At 38.7% G+C, this 19525-nt stretch overlaps 1 protein-coding gene across 2 annotated transcripts in view; it reads left to right on the plus strand.

The window, feature by feature from the left end:
- The window catches only part of LOC146646035 (transcription regulator protein BACH2-like), a 67740-nt gene extending 48215 nt beyond the window's left edge, over nucleotides 1-19525 (plus strand). Inside the window, exons 3-5 of one of the 2 annotated variants that reach the window (XM_085390748.1) lie at nucleotides 8536-9915; nucleotides 12029-12235; nucleotides 13824-19525. In XM_085390748.1, the coding sequence (XP_085246874.1) occupies nucleotides 8536-9915; nucleotides 12029-12235; nucleotides 13824-14264 (2028 nt within the window). In that variant the 3' untranslated portion in view covers nucleotides 14265-19525. Of the gene's footprint in view, nucleotides 1-8535; nucleotides 9916-12028; nucleotides 12265-13823 lie in introns of both variants that reach the window. The other variant, XM_085390750.1, reaches the window with a different exon arrangement.

The following is a 19525-nucleotide window of genomic DNA, read 5'->3' on the forward strand; positions in this document are numbered from 1 at the left end:
TGCTTGTAAGAATGGGTGAATGAGCTGTGTTGTATGTAGTGATTTGAGTGCTCAAGTACAGTAAAAAAAAAAAAGGTGCTATTCAAGGACCAGTGCATTTACCTTTACATGGCATCTGCCTTTTGAGAACTTAGTTATCTCCCTCTCTATCTTTTTCTCATTCCAAAATTATTTGGAAAAGTATTGAAAGAAATAACTTAATAACTGGTTAATAATGTTTTATTAACTGGTCGGTTAAAATATTGTCAAAAGACTCATTATAAAGCAATAAAGATCTGAGTGAGTTAAAAACAAATAGAAGTGACAGCTTACAGATGTGGCTTAACAGGACTAAACATAAACATACAGGTAGATAAGTAAAATCTGTTTGCTTACTTTAAAGTACACAGCTTCCTTCTTTCTCTCTTTTCTTTTTCTTTCTGTCTTATTTTTTTAAAAAAAAAAAAGTCAAATATGTCAAAATAGCTACCCAGCAATCTGAAAAAACATTTTCTTATGTTCCTGGGTGAAAGGTCCAGGTACTTTAGTTATAAGAAGTTACAGGCACTGAAACACCAGCCAGGCGATTAAGGGGCAGCATTGTTTCAGTTCAAATGCAGAAAGCCATACATAGCAAAGCTGTTGAAACTACAGTCTTGTCATCTCCATTCACTCCAATGGACCATTTTTTACAGCAATGGTGGATCATGGAGCCTCGCAAATAGTTCCTGGAAGTTAGTAACAGCTGTGCCAGCACCGAAGTTTCAGATGCACTTTTAGAAGGTAAGAAGTTTGAGCTCGGGTTTTTTAAATGTTATGAAATCAGAAAGAAAAGCTTTCAGTTGTGATTTTTTGCTGTGTTGACCAAGTGAAATATTAGCTAAATATAGCATTGAGGAATTAAGCTGTCTGGTCTGTTTAAAGTCATTTATCCTCTGCTATGTACAAACTGGTATGATAACTGCACAACAATCAGGGAAACTGATAGCTATTTTTCTGATATATGGCTTTAAATAAAAAAAACAGTATTTTTGAGAAGTTTTGTATACAGTTGACTGTTAGCATCTGTGTGACGTTACAGCTCAGCTGATGACAGAAACAGAGGGAAGGCGGAGGACTCAGAATGAGACTAAAACGACAAGGTAAGTTTAAAATATGACACCAGCTCTGAAAAGAAGAATCATCTAATAAAGCAGTTTTATACAGCTGTATTACGTATGTTACCACACACTCTTTTTTTAGTGTATATTGAGCACACAAATTCATAGTAACTGATGGCACACTGTTTACCATCAACAACTAATTCATTTACATCATTCAAATTGGTTGTTAGAAATCACACCTTATCTCCTGATGCATTTACCCGTCCAGGTCTACACTGGTATGTCTAACATTTTCTTTCTCTCTCTTAACTCTGCCAGCTCAGGCATCTCAGGATAATTCAGCCTGAAAACTTTGCACTAAGGCAGCACCCTGACCATAAGACTCATATCCCTGAGTGTTTCAAGCTTATGAAGCGAACACTATATTTGCCAGTATTTTGGGCTTTGTTTGTAAGAAAAAATATTTATTACTTGAATATGATTTGCTGTATTTGTTGTTGTTTTAATCGATGATTATATCAATCTTGTTTTAAAATAAAGAATGATTTTTCTCCTCTTGGTTTCAGGTCACTCTTTTTTTTAATGTACTGTTATCTCTGAGAGAGTACAGCTTCCCCATGCACCACAGCACACAGCAGTACATATACAAGAATAACAGTGGGAAAAGAACATGCGCAGGTGAACATTCAGTTTTTCTCATAGTTATTTGAGATTTTTATAATGAATTGATTTTTGTAAACAACTGCAAGTTAATAGACAACATAAACATAGATGTGTTTGTGAGAAAACAATTATAAGACTAAAATGGCTTTTAATAGCAAGCATGTGGGGATACACTTGATACACAGCAATTTGGGTTTTAACACATCCTGAATCCTGTAAAATGTAAAATTTAACAGTAGATGGACAGAGAAATTCCTGCTTCTGTTACAAACAGTGGACGCTATTATGGTCCACCGTGTCCATTTCCCACTTTGCCTTTCTAAAACATAAAATATACACATATGTAGAAGTTGCAGTAATCTGCAGTAACAACAGATGGAGGTGGCCAACAGGAAAATAATCACAGACATTATCAACACATTTACATGCACACACATATTAGCTGCCTAGATTAATCGATTCTGACGATTAAGGACCCTCAAATGTACTTGCTATGTTTTTTGCTCACTACTGACTTCGGGGCTTTAAATACATTATCTCCCTCTGCTGGTAATGCAATTTCTGCATGCAGGAATGGATTACCATTTCATGTTTTGGAGAAACAAAGCATGAAAAGGAGACGGTGGAGCTGCGCGTCTATGCCGGTTGATGTTCAAGAGTATACCAGATAAAAAACATGGAGAAAACATAACCTTTCTTGCTCAAGAGGGGTAGGGAGAATGGATGGAACAGTAGGGTTGGCAGAAATTGAGCTATTTTTTGGCACATAAGGCAAGAGTATTAATGGAAGTAGTCTCCTAGTTACTGCCACTCCTATGCTCATTAGGGAACCACTGGCTAGCACTGTAATGCCCCAGATCTGTCATAATGATGAATATAGTTATGTGATTGCAATCTGCCTTACATGCCTCCATGTTGCACTGAGGCATGTAATACAACATGAATGTTGTACTGTACTGAAATGCTTTGGTAAGGAAATACAGCATGTATACAACAAAACCAATCAGTATTTGCAGTTGTCTCTTTGTTGTTGTGGCAACCAACACCCATGAGCATGCCTGAACTTTGTCATTGTATTGTTTTTTTTTTTGTTTGTTGTTTAATTAAAATATAGGCACATAGTGTGGAGTTGATTTATAAATATGTGTGTGCGTGAATGCGTGTATATAATTCCCCCCTTGCCCTGTAGTCGGTCGGTCTTTAACCTTCAAGCTCAGGTACTCTCCCTCATGGATCTTTGTTGTTTAATCCTGGATAGTGGTTGTGACATTCACTAGTTTTAAGCCTCCTTCCTTCTGCTTAGCGTATAGTCTCAGGGTGCTGGACTTGGGGTGAAACCCTCCATGCATGGTGAGGAGCTTCTGTGTCTTGATGTCAGTGGCTTCTGTTTCCTCCTTTGGACACTTTATTATCCCAGCTCATTGCTGTAGATTCTAGTGGTATGCATCAGTAAATTGATATCTTGGTCACTCCTGGCATACAGCTTGGTGCCATCAATGTAGAGGAGGTGGCTAATGATTGCACTATTCCATAGACAATATCCATAGCCAGTCTTGTTAATGATCTCAATGAGGGGGTTGAGGGGGCTTGACTTGCTTTCAGTGTAGATAAGCATTGGCAACACTTTTTAAGCAACTTTTCCTCCAGACGTTTCCTCCATTGAGTCACTAAGGGATAAGGTTAAATAGCCCTAAAAGTTACCTCCTGTCTCCTAACCACGTTTCCTCAACCTCAGTGGACACAGCACAAGGTCACCAACACTCAGACAAACCTCCACATCAGCATTGAAGTAACAAAATTTGAAACAAACTGTTCCCTCCACAAAGAAATCATAAGTTTAAGCTGTTGCACCATCTCCTACTCTCAAATCTTGGAACGGTTATGTCATTGACAAGCCATTAACATTTCACACCCCATGTCATACCCTAGTAAACTGCCAAGTGCACAAAAAGCTGAAACAAAAAAGGCCCTCCACTTTGTGATGGAAGTTTTGTGGTTTATGCTCACATTTAGATTCAGGTGCTCAGAATTTTACTGTAGAATGTTGTATAGCCTTTTATTTCTCAGGTGAAGGACATTCATTTGTCACTATGCCTTGGCCACAGCTGATCGCATTGCAGACTTTATTAACAGAGAATTTCATGACAACTTCTATTTGTAAGAGTGACAACAACTGGTATAAATGGGCATGAGAAAAAGAGAAGTGCGATGTTCTGAGAACCTGAAAACATTTACACAAGACACAACAGTGTGACAGTGTAGAGTGCCGTGGATGTCTGCAGTACTGACATTGTCCATAAGAATAATTCTTCTTTTTACTATTCATGTACAAGTATTGAGTATATTGATCACGATACTAATCTGCCAAGGTCATGTCGGTGCACACAAAATCCCTTAAAGCATTAAAACAGACGCTGTCATTATTTAAAATGCATTTCTCGTTCAAAATATTAATCAGACTTCTACTTTCATTATATTGTTAACTAAGAATAAAGATGATTTATTATTAGCAAGAGCATGTATAGATAAACTCTGTTTTAGCACTCTGTATTTTAACCTAAAAGGCTGGATGTTAAGACCTTTTACCTTCTCTGAAGATGTGATGACAGGTAATACACTTTCCCACCTATCTCAACAATAGAGAGCTGTAGACGATGCTAGCTCACAATAGACTTATGTTATATGCATACCATTATACATACATGTTACTGAACAAGCACATACACACACCCACATAGAGTAAACGTATACATTTTGTAACTGTGTCAAAAACCCTGTCCATCACATTCACACTTAACAACTCCACTCTAAAGTAAACCTAATGCAAAAGAGTTGAAGGATGAATAACGGTAAGAAGTGAAGGGATCCAGACAATCCATCCATTCGCTACCGCTTATCCTTTTCAGGGTCGCGGGGGGCGCTGGAGCCTATCCCAGCTGTCTGTAGGGCGAGAGGCGGGGTACACCCTGGACAGGTCGCCAGTCTGTCACAGGGCCAACACACAGGGACAGACAACCATTCACACTCACATTCATTCACACCTAGTGACAATTTGGATTATCCAATTAACCTATCCCCACAAAGTGCATGTCTTTGGGAAGAAGCCGGAGTACCCGGAGGGAACCCACGCAAACACGGGGAGAACATGCAAACTCCACACAGAAAGACCCCAGCCTGATGGTGGAATTGAACTCAGGACCTTCTTGCTGTGCGGCAACAGTGCTGACCACCGTGCCACCGTGCTGCCTGGGATCCAGACAAGAATGAGTAAATCAGAAATGTGAAAAAATAACCATGACAGTGGTTGATTGGTCACTTATGGGGCACAATTATCAGCTCACAATATCTAACCCCCAACTGTTATGTGCCATCTCCTTTTTCTTCTTTTACTATGAGGAAGAGTGTTGTAATTGATCTCTTCCAGTTTCATAAGCACTCTGTGACTAAATTAATAGATTTATTATGTATTATAAGTTTAAAGCTACTAAATATTATATCAGCCCGTGTGTACACATAATACACTGTTCTTGGTCTCTCACAGCTACAAGCATTATACCTCATTGTTTTTCAGCCACACGACTTGGACACGTTGAAGTAACTGAGCTGACCATGAACTCCTATAGTATTCTAGTCAAATGTGATGTTAAAAGTTGTCTGAAATTAGTGGATATAATAGGATGATGATCTGCACTCCGTCGTTACAGTTGTTACATCATTTTGGAAAATTTATTTTTTCTTTGGAAAAATGTTTTATTTACATAGTGCTGTTAGTGTCCCCCTGTACTCTGTGATTCTTATGCCAGTGTTTGTCCTATAGCAAAGAGTTTGTAAGTGCCCTTAAATTATAGCACTTGGTATTTTCAGCAAAGCTTATGCAGTAGTTGGAGATGTGTAATATAGTACACTTGTGTACTGTGGTGTGTGATTACTTTTCTACATATCTCTAAAAACACAGATTTACTCAAAAAACAGGCCACATTTCAACTGAAATAAGTACTATGCAGTGCATCCGGAAAGTAATAACAGTGCTCCAGTTGTTTTATAGGCCTTACCTGACGTTATACCGTAGTGACACACATTAGATGACCCCACACAGTCATGCAAGTGCTTTCCTGAGGCCTCTGGCTATCATTACTGCTCCTGTATGGTCACCAGGAACTAGCTTGTCTGCAAACATGAATACCTTTGGCAATGTGGTGTACTTTGGAATAAGGCTGTAATATGACAAAACGTGGTACAAGTGAAGTGCTGGGAATTTTTTCACTGTATATTAAAATATTGATAACAAAAATGTAATTCAGTTTTATTTATATAGAACCAAATCACAGTTGCTTCAAGGCGCTGCGATGATACAGAGAAGACAGAAAAACCCCAACAATCAGATAACTCCCTGTGAGCAAGTGCTTGGGGACAGTGGGAAGAAAAAAACTCCCTTTTAACAGGAAGAAAACTTTGGCAGAACAAGGCTCAGAGAGTGGCGGCCATCTGCCATGACCGATTTGGGGTGAAGTGAGGAAGACAGAACAAGCATGCTGTGGAAGAGAGACAGATATTAATAATAAGTAACGATTAAATGCAAAGTGGTGTATAAACATATTTTTTAGGGCCAAGTACAATAACCTCTATTTTACCTGAATTTAGAAGCAGAAGATAACAGAGCTGACTTAAAAGAGTTGAGCATTGTGTGTTAACTGTCTATATCTATAGGAAAATCAAAAAATATTAAGATGGTAAACGGGGCATGGACACACCTATAAAAACAATAAATGCAAGAGTTTCCAGTAGATTCAAGTCAAACACACTTAAATGTGCTTCCAAAGACAAAAGCTAACTGTGGCCACAGTAAATGAAAAAAAATGGTGCTTCACTTCTGATTTGGTTATAATTGATGTTAAATTTTAGGATTTCACTTGACGAGCAGTGTTTGGCTTGCTTGTCCTGATGTAAGGTCACTGCTTGTATATGGCAAGTAACTGAGGGAGGGAGTGACAGTGATTAGTGTAGTGATACTGAAGATTTGACTTCAGTCCATATTTAGGGGAGGTGTTGAGGTTTGCTAGCTCAGCTTTTGCTGTTAGCTGTGATCTGGTCTTCCAAAAGAAATTTGCATCGATATAATATGATCTAATTTTTAAATACAGTGGGGCAAAAAAGTATTTAGTCAGCCACCGATTGTGCAAGTTCCCCCGCCTAAAATGATGACAGAGGTCAGTAATTTGCACCAGAGGTACACTTCAACTGTGAGAGACAGAATGTGAAAAAAAAATCCATGAATTCACACGGTAGGATTTGTAAAGAATTTATTCGTAAATCAGGGTGGAAAATAAGTATTTGGTCACCTCAAACAAGGAAAATCTCTGGCTCTTACAGACCTGTAACGTCTTCTGTAAGAAGCTTTTCTGTCCCCCACTCGTTACCTGTATGAATGGCACCTGTTTGAACTCATCATCTGTATGAAAGACACCTGTCCACAGCCTCAAACAGTCAGACTCCAAACTCCGCCATGGCCAAGACCAAAGAGCTTTCGAAGGACACCAGGAAAAGTATTGTAGACCTGCACCAGACTGGGAAGAGTGAATCTACAATAGGCAAGCAGCTTGGTGTGAAAAAATCAACTGTAGGAGCAATCATCAGAAAATGGAAGACATACAAGACCACTGATAATCTCCCACGATCTGGGGCTCCACGCAAGATCTCATCCCGTGGGGTCAAAATGATCATGAGAACGGTGAGCAAAGATCCCAGAACCACACGGGGGGACCTGGTGAATGACCTGCAGAGAGCTGGGACCAAAGTAACAAAGGTCACCATCAGTAACACACTACAACGGCAGGGAATCAAATCCCGCAGTGCCAGACGTGTTCCGCTGCTGAAGCCAGTGCATGTCCAGGCCCGTCTGAAGTTTGCCAGAGAGCACATGGATGATACAGCAGAGGATTGGGAGAATGTCATGTGGTCAGATGAAACCAAAGTAGAACTTTTTGGTATAAACTCAACTCGTCGTGTTTGGAGGACGAAGAATACTGAGTTGCATCCCAAGAACACCATACCTACTGTGAAGCATGGGGGTGGAAACATCATGCTATGGGGCTGTTTTTCTGCCAAGGGGACAGGACGACTGATCCGTGTTAAGGACAGAATGAATGGGGCCATGTATCGTGAGATTTTGAGCCAAAACCTCCTTCCATCAGTGAGAACTTTGAAGATGAAACAAGGCTGGGTCTTCCAACATGACAATGATCCAAAACACACCGCCCGGGCAACAAAGGAGTGGCTCCGTAAGAAGCATTTGAAAGTCCTGGAGTGGCCTAGCCAGTCTCCAGACCTCAACCCCATAGAAAATCTGTGGCGGGAGTTGAAAGTCCGTGTTGCTCGGCGACAGCCCCAAAACATCACTGCTCTCGAGAAGATCTGCATGGAGGAATGGGCCAAAATACCAGCTACTGAGTGTGCAAACCTGGTAAAGACCTATAGTAAACGTTTGACCTCTGTTATTGCCAACAAAGGTTATGTTACAAAGTATTGAGTTGTATTTTTGTTATTGACCAAATACTTATTTTCCACCCTGATTTACGAATAAATTCTTTACAAATCCTACCATGTGGATTCATGGATTTTTTTTTTCACATTCTGTCTCTCACAGTTGAAGTGTACCTCTGGTGCAAATTACTGACCTCTGTCATCATTTTAGGTGGGGGAACTTGCACAATCGGTGGCTGACTAAATACTTTTTTGCCCCACTGTAGATGTTTTTCATTCTTTAATTTGACTCCTCAATTCTGTTCCACAGGTGACAGCCAAAGGTTTCGCTCCACTGCTTCAGTTTGCCTACACCGCCAAGCTGGTTTTAAGTCAGGAAAACATCCATGAAGTAATTGTGTGCGCGGACGTCCTAGGTATCCATAATTTGGAGGACTCTTGCTTCCGGTTCCTTCAAGCCCAGCTTAAGAATGACAGCCAACCTAACCATAATGGCACGGTGGAATACGATGATCATATCACAACAGAGAATCCAATCTTTTCTGAGGAAATATCCTGTTATGATTCTGCAGAAATAAGGCAGCAGGACAGTCATGTTCTTGCTGACCTGCCGCAGTGTCCAAAATATAAGAAATATCAGGATGCAGTTTGTGACAACAAGCACAATGTAGAGAACCATCATATTAGTAATGACATCATTTTGGTTAACCATACCTCAATTAGCCCTCTGAGCTCACACTTCACCGACAGTAGCGCTGTTCCGCAAACACGTCTTACTCCCTCCAGGATCAAAGAAGAACCCTGTTTATTTGAGGAAGAAGGAGATGAAAGGAATGACAGCAACTCAGACTTGTGTACTGAGGAGGTATTGGAGATGGAGTTAGAGGTAGAAGAGGTTCCAGTAGAAGATGTGCAATCTTCCAGCCAAGTATCATACTCTTCCTGTTTGCATTCATACCTCCAGAGAGGTGGTCTCAGCAGCATGCCAAGCACCACCATTCAGCAGCTACTAAGCAACCAACTGTCTCTCAACCATTACAAAGAACTGGTCATACAGAGACCACAAACCAAGAGGGAATCTCTGGATGAAGTTGACCTCAACACTGGCATTGCCAATGTGATACCAGCAGCACTTACTGGTATAAGTAGAAACCTTGAAAATTCGGTGTCTAAGCATGAAGGGAAGCTGGACAGACGCAGTGTCATTTTCTCTTCTGTGCCTATCAAGCAACATATGCTGTCCCATACATATGTTGATGAGGCCATCTCAACCTTGATGCAGGAGGAATCCCTTCCCTCTAGTCAGTCATTCCTTATTACCAGCTGCCCCGTTTCAACGAAAACATCAGTGGACTCTCCTACTACTTCTACATCATGCAACCAGATTTCCAGCCCCCGTGCCTCATACTCTTACCCAGAGGATGCAACCATTGGTAGCTCATCTTCTACTTTGTCCCAGTTTGACTTTTCCTCATCGTCACAGTCAGGCTCAATTTCTGGACTTCCTCACTGCCTGGCTGGGATGGTGGAGCACAGGAATCCCCACAATGAAGTAGTCCTCACTCAAGACTACACAAAGATTAAATCTGAAAAGACATTCAGTGCTAGTGGTGGGAACTCCAGTGATGAATCAGGCTCTTTCTCAGAGGGAGACAGTGAAAGTGGCACCTCTCGAATCTCTGGACCTGAGGTTAGTATGGCTCTTTATTATACTCCATTGGCTAAAATGTCAGTGTGTTGGCATTGAGGTCGTCTGGGAACTGTCTTTCTGGCATGAGAACTGCATAAAAGCAGAACTGTATATATTTGGTTTGCAGCAGAAAAGAAGAGGAATGAAAGTCAGTAGAAGCGAGACAGAATACATGTTGAGAGGGAGGCAGGTGTAAAACTGACGATGTCAAGAGCAGAAGTAGAGATAGTGAAGTTTGATGAATTTAAATACCAAACTGCACAAAAAGGCAAAGAAGAGAGTGCAGGCAGGATGTCCATGGATGTGCTGCCCACATCTCCCATCTGCTGACCCAAGCTCCAGTTATGCAGGTTATGAATATATACAGTACTGAGCAAATGTTGGAGGCCAGTCCGTGACTGATGGCCCGACTGTGTGTTTTTCTAGCCAGTTGTGCTTTTACTACATTGTTAGTGTGTTTGGGATGGTTTCATACTGACAAATGAAGCTTTTGCTAAACAGACTCTTTCCAGATGATATTGCCGTGTGGATCAAAACCTGACCACTGTATAAGACCCATCGGCACTGATGTTCAGTCCAGTTCTTGTATAGTGTGGCATACCTAGGTCGTTGCTCCCTATAGCCTTTACTGAGGAATGGCTTCTCTCCAGCCACCCTTCCACTGAGACCATTTACGAACAGTTTGTGAATCAGCTGAAGGGCCACATGCATCTCTGACGTCCTGTGTTAGGTCTTTTTCAAAGAAAGTGACTTTCAGATAGTATTCATTTGCCGTTTTTGAGCCTGTCACTTCTTCTTTTCTCCTCAGTTCAAACTGTGTCCAGTTTGTCCAGGTTAAACATAGCACCCCATGCCGATATAAAATATAATAGCTCGAATCACCTTGTTGGATCAAAAATTAAATTTTATAGCTGTCAAAATGGGATATCTTTCATATTTTTCCTAAGTTCAACAAAAGAAATGGGTGCAAATGGTATATTTTTGTGACAGGTTGTGAGCAAATAAGTGCCTCTTCCCATTGTCAGCGCAATAAATGATACCATACTTGAATGTTGGCATTGTTGTGCTGAGCATTGCTTGTTTGAAGAGAACAGTTTGTGCTGTTGTAGTGGACTGTTCTGATGCAATGTAAAGCTAAGAGAAAAAAGAAGTGGTCAACATACACATGCTGTCAATGCCTTAGTATTTTAAATCAGATGCATTGAAATTTGTTTATGAGTCTTTTATTTATTCAGTCAATAGATAAAAAAAAATGTCAGTGTGTTTCCATGGAAAGAAGAAGAATACACAGAACTATAACCGTTTTGATAAGGCAGAGTTGCATAGAAAGGTAAGCCGATAGTCTCTGTTCTTTGTGCCTGAGCTGGTGCACAAACAGCAATACTAATACTGACATCTAGTGGATTTTATATCACAGTGCACTCCATCTGACAACATGCAACTGCAGCAATTGATACTTCTTCCATTTCTGAACACATACTAATAACAGTTATGTCTATAATAAGTCTTTCTATGTTGAAGTCTTATATTCACAGTGTAAAAATATTCAAATTTATAGTTAAGTACTTTACTGGGGGCACCACTTAATATAATGATTTATGACCAAGACCCTGAGACAGCTGAACATCTCCACTTGGGACAGCCACTCGGGTGAGAGCCATGACTCCAGAGTTAGAAATGCCATTTCTCATCTCAGTTACATCTTCTCAACAGTGCAGGCTCGTGGTTGTCACTTGGTGACACCAACAAAACCAGATCATCTGCAAAAAGCAGAGAAAAGATCAGAGTGTGTGATCCCACTGAAGTCGTAGATATAGAAAAATTGCAGATATGTATGTATGATTTTTTTTTTTTTTGATTGAGTTCACTTCATCTAATTTTAGGACAGGTTAAAATCTAATGTTTTAGGTCATATTTATGCAAAATAAAAATAAAAAAGGAAACATTTGAGGGTTCGCAGACTTCCAAACAGCATTTTATATAAACTATATTTGTAAATGTAAATAGAAAATATCTTAAGCATAAAATATAGTTTTCTTAATTTCCATGGCAACAGTCCTGATTCATTTGGTTTAAAATTAAATAGACTGCAATAAAGACCTGGTTTTTGTAGGTGAAGCTGCCTTTTCCTGTGGACCAGATCACCAACTTGCCACGCAATGACTTCCAGATTCTCATCAAGATGCATAAACTGAACTCAGAACAGTTGGAATTCATCCATGACATCCGCAGGCGCAGCAAAAATCGCATTGCTGCCCAGCGCTGTCGCAAGAGGAAGCTAGACTGCATCCAGAACCTGGAGAGCGAGATTCACAAACTGGTATGGTCAACTAATACACATACACACAGGTTTGTGGGTATAAAATGGAAATGTGACACTTCTTAAGCCATATTTTAATATAACATGTTCTCCAGTATCCACATTGAAAAGCTAATGCTCTACAGGTCTGTCCAGTGAGCGTGTTAACAATGTATCTAAGCCATTCACAGATTTAAAAGCAATTAAAAGTATGAACTTTTTACAGGGAATTTGTAAATATGGTGAAAGAAAACAATATGGGTGTGGGTGTAGCTCAGGAGGTACCACAGGTCATCTACTAATTGAAAGGTTGGTTGTTCAATCCCTGGCTGCTCCAGTCTGCATGCCAAATATGGGCAAGATACTAACTAAGTTGCTCTTGAGGTCCATCGGAGTATGTTATATAGAGTAATAAATTATTTATTTTTGTATTTTTTATATTTTTTTGCCTCTTTTCTTTTTGTTTTAGGAATTCCGGTGCAATGTATTTTTCTTTTTACATGCATTTTGTAAACCCTTAGTGATCCATAAGCTTGAACTATAATTTAAATCCACAAATGCTGGTACTAACCTCACATTTATTATATTTGGCTTTTTGGGATAACAGACCTAACACAGATGCTGTAGTGACAGAATCTGTGTGAGTGCCTCCACTCACCCTCTCCATTTGTACTTTCCTGTGTGGACTAGCGATTCATGGAGGGTGTGCTCCACTTATGGGGTGATCATGCTACTCAGCTTCACTGGAAAAGTCTACTCCAAAATACTGAAAAGGAGATTATCATCATTATTAATATCTCACTACACTATGTGGTGTTGACCCTGGTCATGGAACTTTGAACTAGCTCTTGTTTCAGGGTGCATGCGAGTTTGCCCAACAAGTCCACCTTTGGTTTGTGGATTCTGTGGGAATTCTGTGGAACTCTGTGGGAGTATGCGATATCCAGCTTGCTGTTACACACCATACACCTGCAGTGACTTCCTGCTTTGCTGGCAAGTAGGCAGACTTGTTTGCAATGGAAGTTGGACTTTTCCAGGGCTCCCCTTTGTCACCAATTCCTCTCAGAATTTTAATGCAAAGCCAAGGGGTGGAAGGCTTCCACCTTAGTGGAATCTTAATTTGAAAAAAAAAAGAAAATTAAATGGCGTCACTACTAAAGACTGCCAGAAGGGAAACCCTCCTTGATTTTTCTCATGTTAAGCAATAGTGGATCATTGTCAGTCCACTTTTGCAGGGGTTTTTCCTGCTGTACGTAAATATCTGTTGGAATATATTGACAGTTGTTACATTGATTCCCAGCTCCAGTGCTATTACGCCTATTAAGAAACTCACTAATATCAATCTTGTAAGCACTTGTCTGTAATGTAACAATATATGATATATAAATTTTACTAGGTCTAAACTTGACGTTGCAACTTTTATTGAAAAGCAAAGAGGCTGCTCGTGTAGACATGAGATTGAGTTAAAAGATTCTTCACAGGCTTATAACTGTAATGATCGGTGTGAGGCCAGATAGGAAGTGGGCTGCAGTTAACCTGATGAAGTGATCAGCAATGAGGGAACAGCAATGTCATGATAACCTGATGATGCTTTGTCTTATGAACCCAGGTACGTGAGAAGGAGAAGCTGCTTAGCGAGCGAAACAGGCTGAAGGTTTGTATGTCCGAGCTGTTGCAGAACCTCTCTTTCCTCTCCCAGCAAGTGTGCAGGGAGGTGCAGGGCAGCCAGCCATCACCCGACTTTGCCAGCATTGATCTCACATCCAACCCCTCATCACCTTCAACTGAGGACGGGTCTGTCCAACCCACGTCACCTGTGACCCAACAAAGTGAGGTTGCTTGTACATCTAATTTGAATGCCAATCAGGAGGGGTTAGAGGATAGGCAGCCCGCAGAGGAGATGTTGCCTTTAAGGCAGGAGGATCCTGAGCTTTCACTAGTGCTTGAATCTACTGACGAAGTATGTAGCCCCACTGTAACAGTGGATTTCTGTCAGGAGATGACTGTGAAATGCACAACAGAAGAACACAACAGACAAGACTGTGCTTAGAGTTTGGGGCTAAATGACACGATCGGTGCATACTTTGATATTTAAAGCATTTGTTTCTTTTCTGTTTTTTTAAATGAATGATACCAGTATTGTCTTTCAATATTGTTCAGCAGGTATTTTTTGGACTGGTATAAAATAAAAGCACTGGCAGCTTTCTCTCTTTCTGTGTTCCATTGGATTCTCTTCTTCTCTCATGCATCATGGGAGGCTAAACTCAGGAATTCTACAGAATGTACAGTAATATGCTTGTTAACATAAACCTGAACTTTACTTTGCAGTCCTGTCTAATCTTGACAGTTACTTATGTGCAAAATGATTTGTGGTAAATGTTTGGATATATTGTAAGTCAGTTTTCAGTTTGAACCACTAAAATGTGGAAAAGTTTAGTTTAGTATTATTATTTCTATTAATGTTATTTATATAAAGTAGCTTTAAGCTGTTTTGAATATGCACCCATTTTACTTCAGTGTGTTGATGCTCCTCCAGTTATTTTACCATGAATTGGAATTTGTTAAAAAAATATTCTAATATCTATATTTTAAGGAATCCCACCTTTACTTATGGCTGGGGCATGACCAAGATGACATAAATCCACACTAAAACCACTAAAGCCATTTTTAGAGATCTTTTTGGTGTTTGGGTTAAACAATGGAGCTATAATTGGACAAGTCTGAATGTTTTTAATTTTAGTGAGAGCTCAGCTAGGCCATGCTGACTTTCCTGGATATTTTTGCATGGGTATCCACACTCTCTTGCAGACCATGGCACCTTAGACAGATAATGAAATTAATGATACAAATATTCCATCTAAATGTTGTAATCAACAATTGGCTAATTGGCCTGAAAAAGAAAAACATACGTATCTCTTAAACTATTGAAGTGAATCTGATTATATAAAACAGTTTAGGCTTGACTCTATAAATTGATGCAGTAACTGTTAAGTGATGCAGGACTTTAAAGTAAAATGTTACCAAAGTTCTGTATTTATAAAATTTCACATTGGGAGAAAAACAAATAAATGAGCTGTCATACGCATTTAGCGTTTCTTATGTCAGACTTGATCTTCACTTTTTTGTGTATTTTTTTTAATCTTCTTCTTCTGTGTTTTTTTTAAATGATTCTACTAAAGAGGCAGAGATACATTACAGAGTCAAAGCACTGTCCAGTACATCTGAGGGGGAAGATGTGGCATTGGTTACATGCTTTGTGACTTTAGCACTAAAATTAAGTATGAAGCCAACTAAGTGGTTTCCAATAGATGGTTTCCATAGGGGTTACTTTATATTTCTCCTGAAGATTTTTAAAATGTTTTCTCACTTGGTCTTTCTAATATGAGTTTAGTATAAAAATCAGAATGCAAAAACTGTAAAAGTAAGCTTGGCGCATCCTTGTCAAAACTGGTGGTCAAACTGGGTTTGGGGTTTCTAGAGAGACCTGTTTCACTTGATCCTGACAAAAACTAAAATGAAGTATTAATTGCTGGCCCTTCTTTAACAAAGCTTACAAAGAAATTACTGCCTTTGATTTTAAAGCATATAACTCAAAACAGTTACTACTGCATATAAGAATATTTGAATATTGCGAAAAGTTTTTTCCTATAAAAAACATCAACTTCCATATATTCTGTATTCATTACATTCAAAACATTTGAAAATCAGAAGTCATAAAAAATAATGTTGAGCTTGAGTAAAATAGTATAAATAGCATATATCCACTTGGAAACTTGGGAGAGCTTCACAGAGAGTGTACTGAGGCTGGTACTGGTGCATCAAAAGCACCATGCACAGATGTTGCTCCTTTTATAAATTCACCATCTAATTAAAGACAATGTCAGAAGCATCTTACCAGAGCTAAGGTAAAAAGCAAAGGAGCTGGTCTGTTTCTCAGTGGTCCAAAGTCATATTTTCAGATGAAGGCAAATTTTGTAATTCATTTGAAAATCAAGTTCCAGAGGAAGAGTGGAGAGCAACAGAATCCAAGGTGTCCAATGAGAAGTTTCGAAAGTTTGTGATGATTTGAGGTAACACGCCGTCAGCTGGTGTTGGTCATGGTTGTTTCACACAGTCACACCAAAGTCCAACGTGAGTGTAGCTGTCTACCAGGAGACACCTAATGCTTCCATCTGCTGACAAGCTTTATGCAGAATTTCCTTTTATATCCAGATTGGTAGGAAACTCCTACCAAATGGTTTGCTGACCATGTTATTACTGTGCTTGATTGAACTAGTCCCTCACTTCAATATTGCCATAGACACTGTTAAAAAATTATCATCTTATATGGATCATTTCTACAGAGATGTTTTTGTTGTTTGTTTATCTGGATTCTTCTCTTTGGGAATTTGGCCAGGAAAGATTGGTGATTCCAAAGAAGCTCCTCCCAAATGGTTTGCTGACCATGTTATCACTATTACCACTGTGTTTGATTAGCCCCAGAAAATTAGGCTTTAAATTAGGCTAGGCATTTCTCTCAATTGCAACATGCTAACAATGAGAAGTCACTGTTTTTGCTGGATTTTAAACTTTAGTAAATCCCAGTTGTTGACATGTGAAATTATAAAATAATCGAATAATCATTGGCTTTGTCTGAGAGAGGTCATAATGTCTTGGATCATTGGGATACATTAACCATTATAATGGGTTTAAAATTCAGTTATACTGGTACGATCTGTAACCGACAGTTTAAAAGACCAGTACATAGAATCTATTTGTGGAACTGGATAATAGAATTTATAACTTTCCATGCTCAGAAGGAGAAGTGTAAGGAAATCATATTCTGTTATTTCTTTCCTTTTGACCCATGTATTTATTGTATTAGTAATATTTTAGTGTTTGTAGTAATTATGTATTAAATTGCACTCATCTTGCATTGTTCATAAGACAACTGTGCTGAAAAGTATTCAGTGCAGCATGTTCAGTTTCAAATTAACAAATGATTTCAATGTGCTGAAACTCCAAGCAAATAGTGAATTTCTACATACGCATCAGTATCTGTAATACTGCATGGTGGTTCAAAGTTTCAAGCACACTGGCACATATTGATTTAAAGGGATGCCAGATTCATCTGTTGAAATGTCAATGGTGAGGCACGTGGCAGGGGTGAGTGCTGCTGGTGTCTGTGTTGTTGCTGCTACACAGTGAACATTATGATGAAGCATGCCCATGGCATTTTAATGTGGGTTGTGCCACTTTTAGCACAGGAAAGTCTAATATGACACTCATCTTTATTCTCAGATATCAACCCAGGAACTAAAGAGTCAAAACTTCCCTGTGTGATTATGTAAATGTGAAGCTATTAGTGTGGCAAAGATGATAGGATATTTAAATTCAAAAAGTACTCTTAATGGATAGGATGTGAGCTTGACATGCCCGCTTTAACACATGAGAATGACAGGCAATTACATGAGCAGGTCCCTCACTCACTATTGCCACACACACTGTTCTTTATTTGCAAGTCACTTGTACTTTTAAGTTGTAATATTTTAACATAAAGAGGTGTGAGTCAGTTACAATGTAGTGTAGTAAATGGTCTTTTAACTGTAGTGATAAAATTAACACAGATAGTTCATTTTAATAGAAATGATGATGTTTTATTTAGATTGGTTAAAAGTTTCAAGACTTTGTGATAAGAGTAGGATTCTAACTGGTGCTGCTAGAGGGTATAGGCTTAACCATCAAAGTAATATTTTATTCACTGGAAATTCCACTGCTCTTATAAAAAACTGCACTGTAAGTGTCACAAAACAAGGCAATCAAATTTTGTCATCACCGGGGTCTAGTAGTAGAATTTCCACAAGTTTATTTCAGGCATTTTGTTTCATTATTGATGAACCTTCCATTTCCTCCCCTCTGAAAATATTGAGAGCCAGCAATCAATATATTAAAAACTTATGTAATTAAGAAACATCATTAAACTGGGAAACATTGTTATGAAAATGTGGAATAATCACAGAACATGCATGGTTTGTATAAAAGTGCTGAAATGGAAAAATTACTTGAAATAAATAGATGTTTTGAAAATTAAAAACACTTTGTTTTGAAAATGTGTTGGGTTATCTCACAGTATCATACATCTATCATTGTTTTTATTTGTATTTATCCATAAGATTATGTGCTATAACTTCTTTTCCTTTGTGTGTGTTGGTTTTTTTCATATGCCCAAAATGTCCTCCTGGATAAAGGAGATGTACACTTGATCTAATTAATCTGATCCATATTTGTTGATGAGCTTACAACACTGTTTCTCACAGAATATTCACTTTCCCTGTTACAAAACACCTTCAAATTTTAAAGAGGTCAATATAAAATGCTTAATCCAGTTACACCCACCTATTTTATGTCTGGTTTCTAAAAGAAAATGTCTTGTGAGGGGAAAAAACACTAATTGCAAAGATATGTGATAAATATTTGGGGTTTTGATATTTTTTGGGAATGTAGTGTGTGCAATCATAATATCACCTACACTTGCCTTTGAGTCAACATTAAATTTTGTTGTACATTTTGGAATATTTAATCCCTAATTTTAATAAAGGAGTGATATAAAACTGCTGTAAGACTGGAAAACGTCATATCATAGAATTATGTTGCCATATTTTTTTACTCCTGTTCACCACATGCGCTTTGTGCAGTCATGAAGAAACTTCATGCAGTGATTCTGTGCCTTGTTTTGGCTGTAAATTTAACAAGATTTTGGTTTAATTGAAGGTTTCACTTCAGTGAAGTAAAAGGTATCATTTGGTGGTCTGAATTTTAGAAATCCAAATGTCAGGGTACAACATTTGTAGAATGTCTAGTAGTCTTTTTGATAAATATTTTCAGTCATGTAGTGCATGTAATTCCGTTTCAAATGTAAATTTAAGCCAGAGACTATCGGGGCAGCATATGTTACTATTAGGGGTGCAACGATACACAAAATTCACGGTTCGGTTCGGTTCGGTTCGATACTTTGGTGTCACGGTTCGATATTTTTTCGATACAAAAAAAATGTTCATGCCTTTTTAATTTGTCATTTATTAAAATTATAAATATATATTTTAATTCAAAAGTACAGTTTTTAAATTTAACCCTAACCCTTGTGCGTGTTTTTTATTTTGACAGCGAATGCGCACCTGCGGACCACTTATGTGCAGCCCTGGTTATTTAGCTCGTCATATTGCAGCCACAGAAATTCTTTTGTCCATGAAACCATGAAGCTGCACTTTCTTTTTGCCTTATAGTCTGATTTGCCATAACTTTTCCGTTTTGTGGTAAGCTTTTCTTTGGCTG

Source organism: Rhamphochromis longiceps, linkage group LG19, assembly GCF_057381845.1.
Source record: "Rhamphochromis longiceps isolate RC_006_pf linkage group LG19, R_longiceps_female_GT1.1, whole genome shotgun sequence".
NCBI classification, from domain to species: Eukaryota; Metazoa; Chordata; class Actinopteri; order Cichliformes; family Cichlidae; genus Rhamphochromis; species Rhamphochromis longiceps.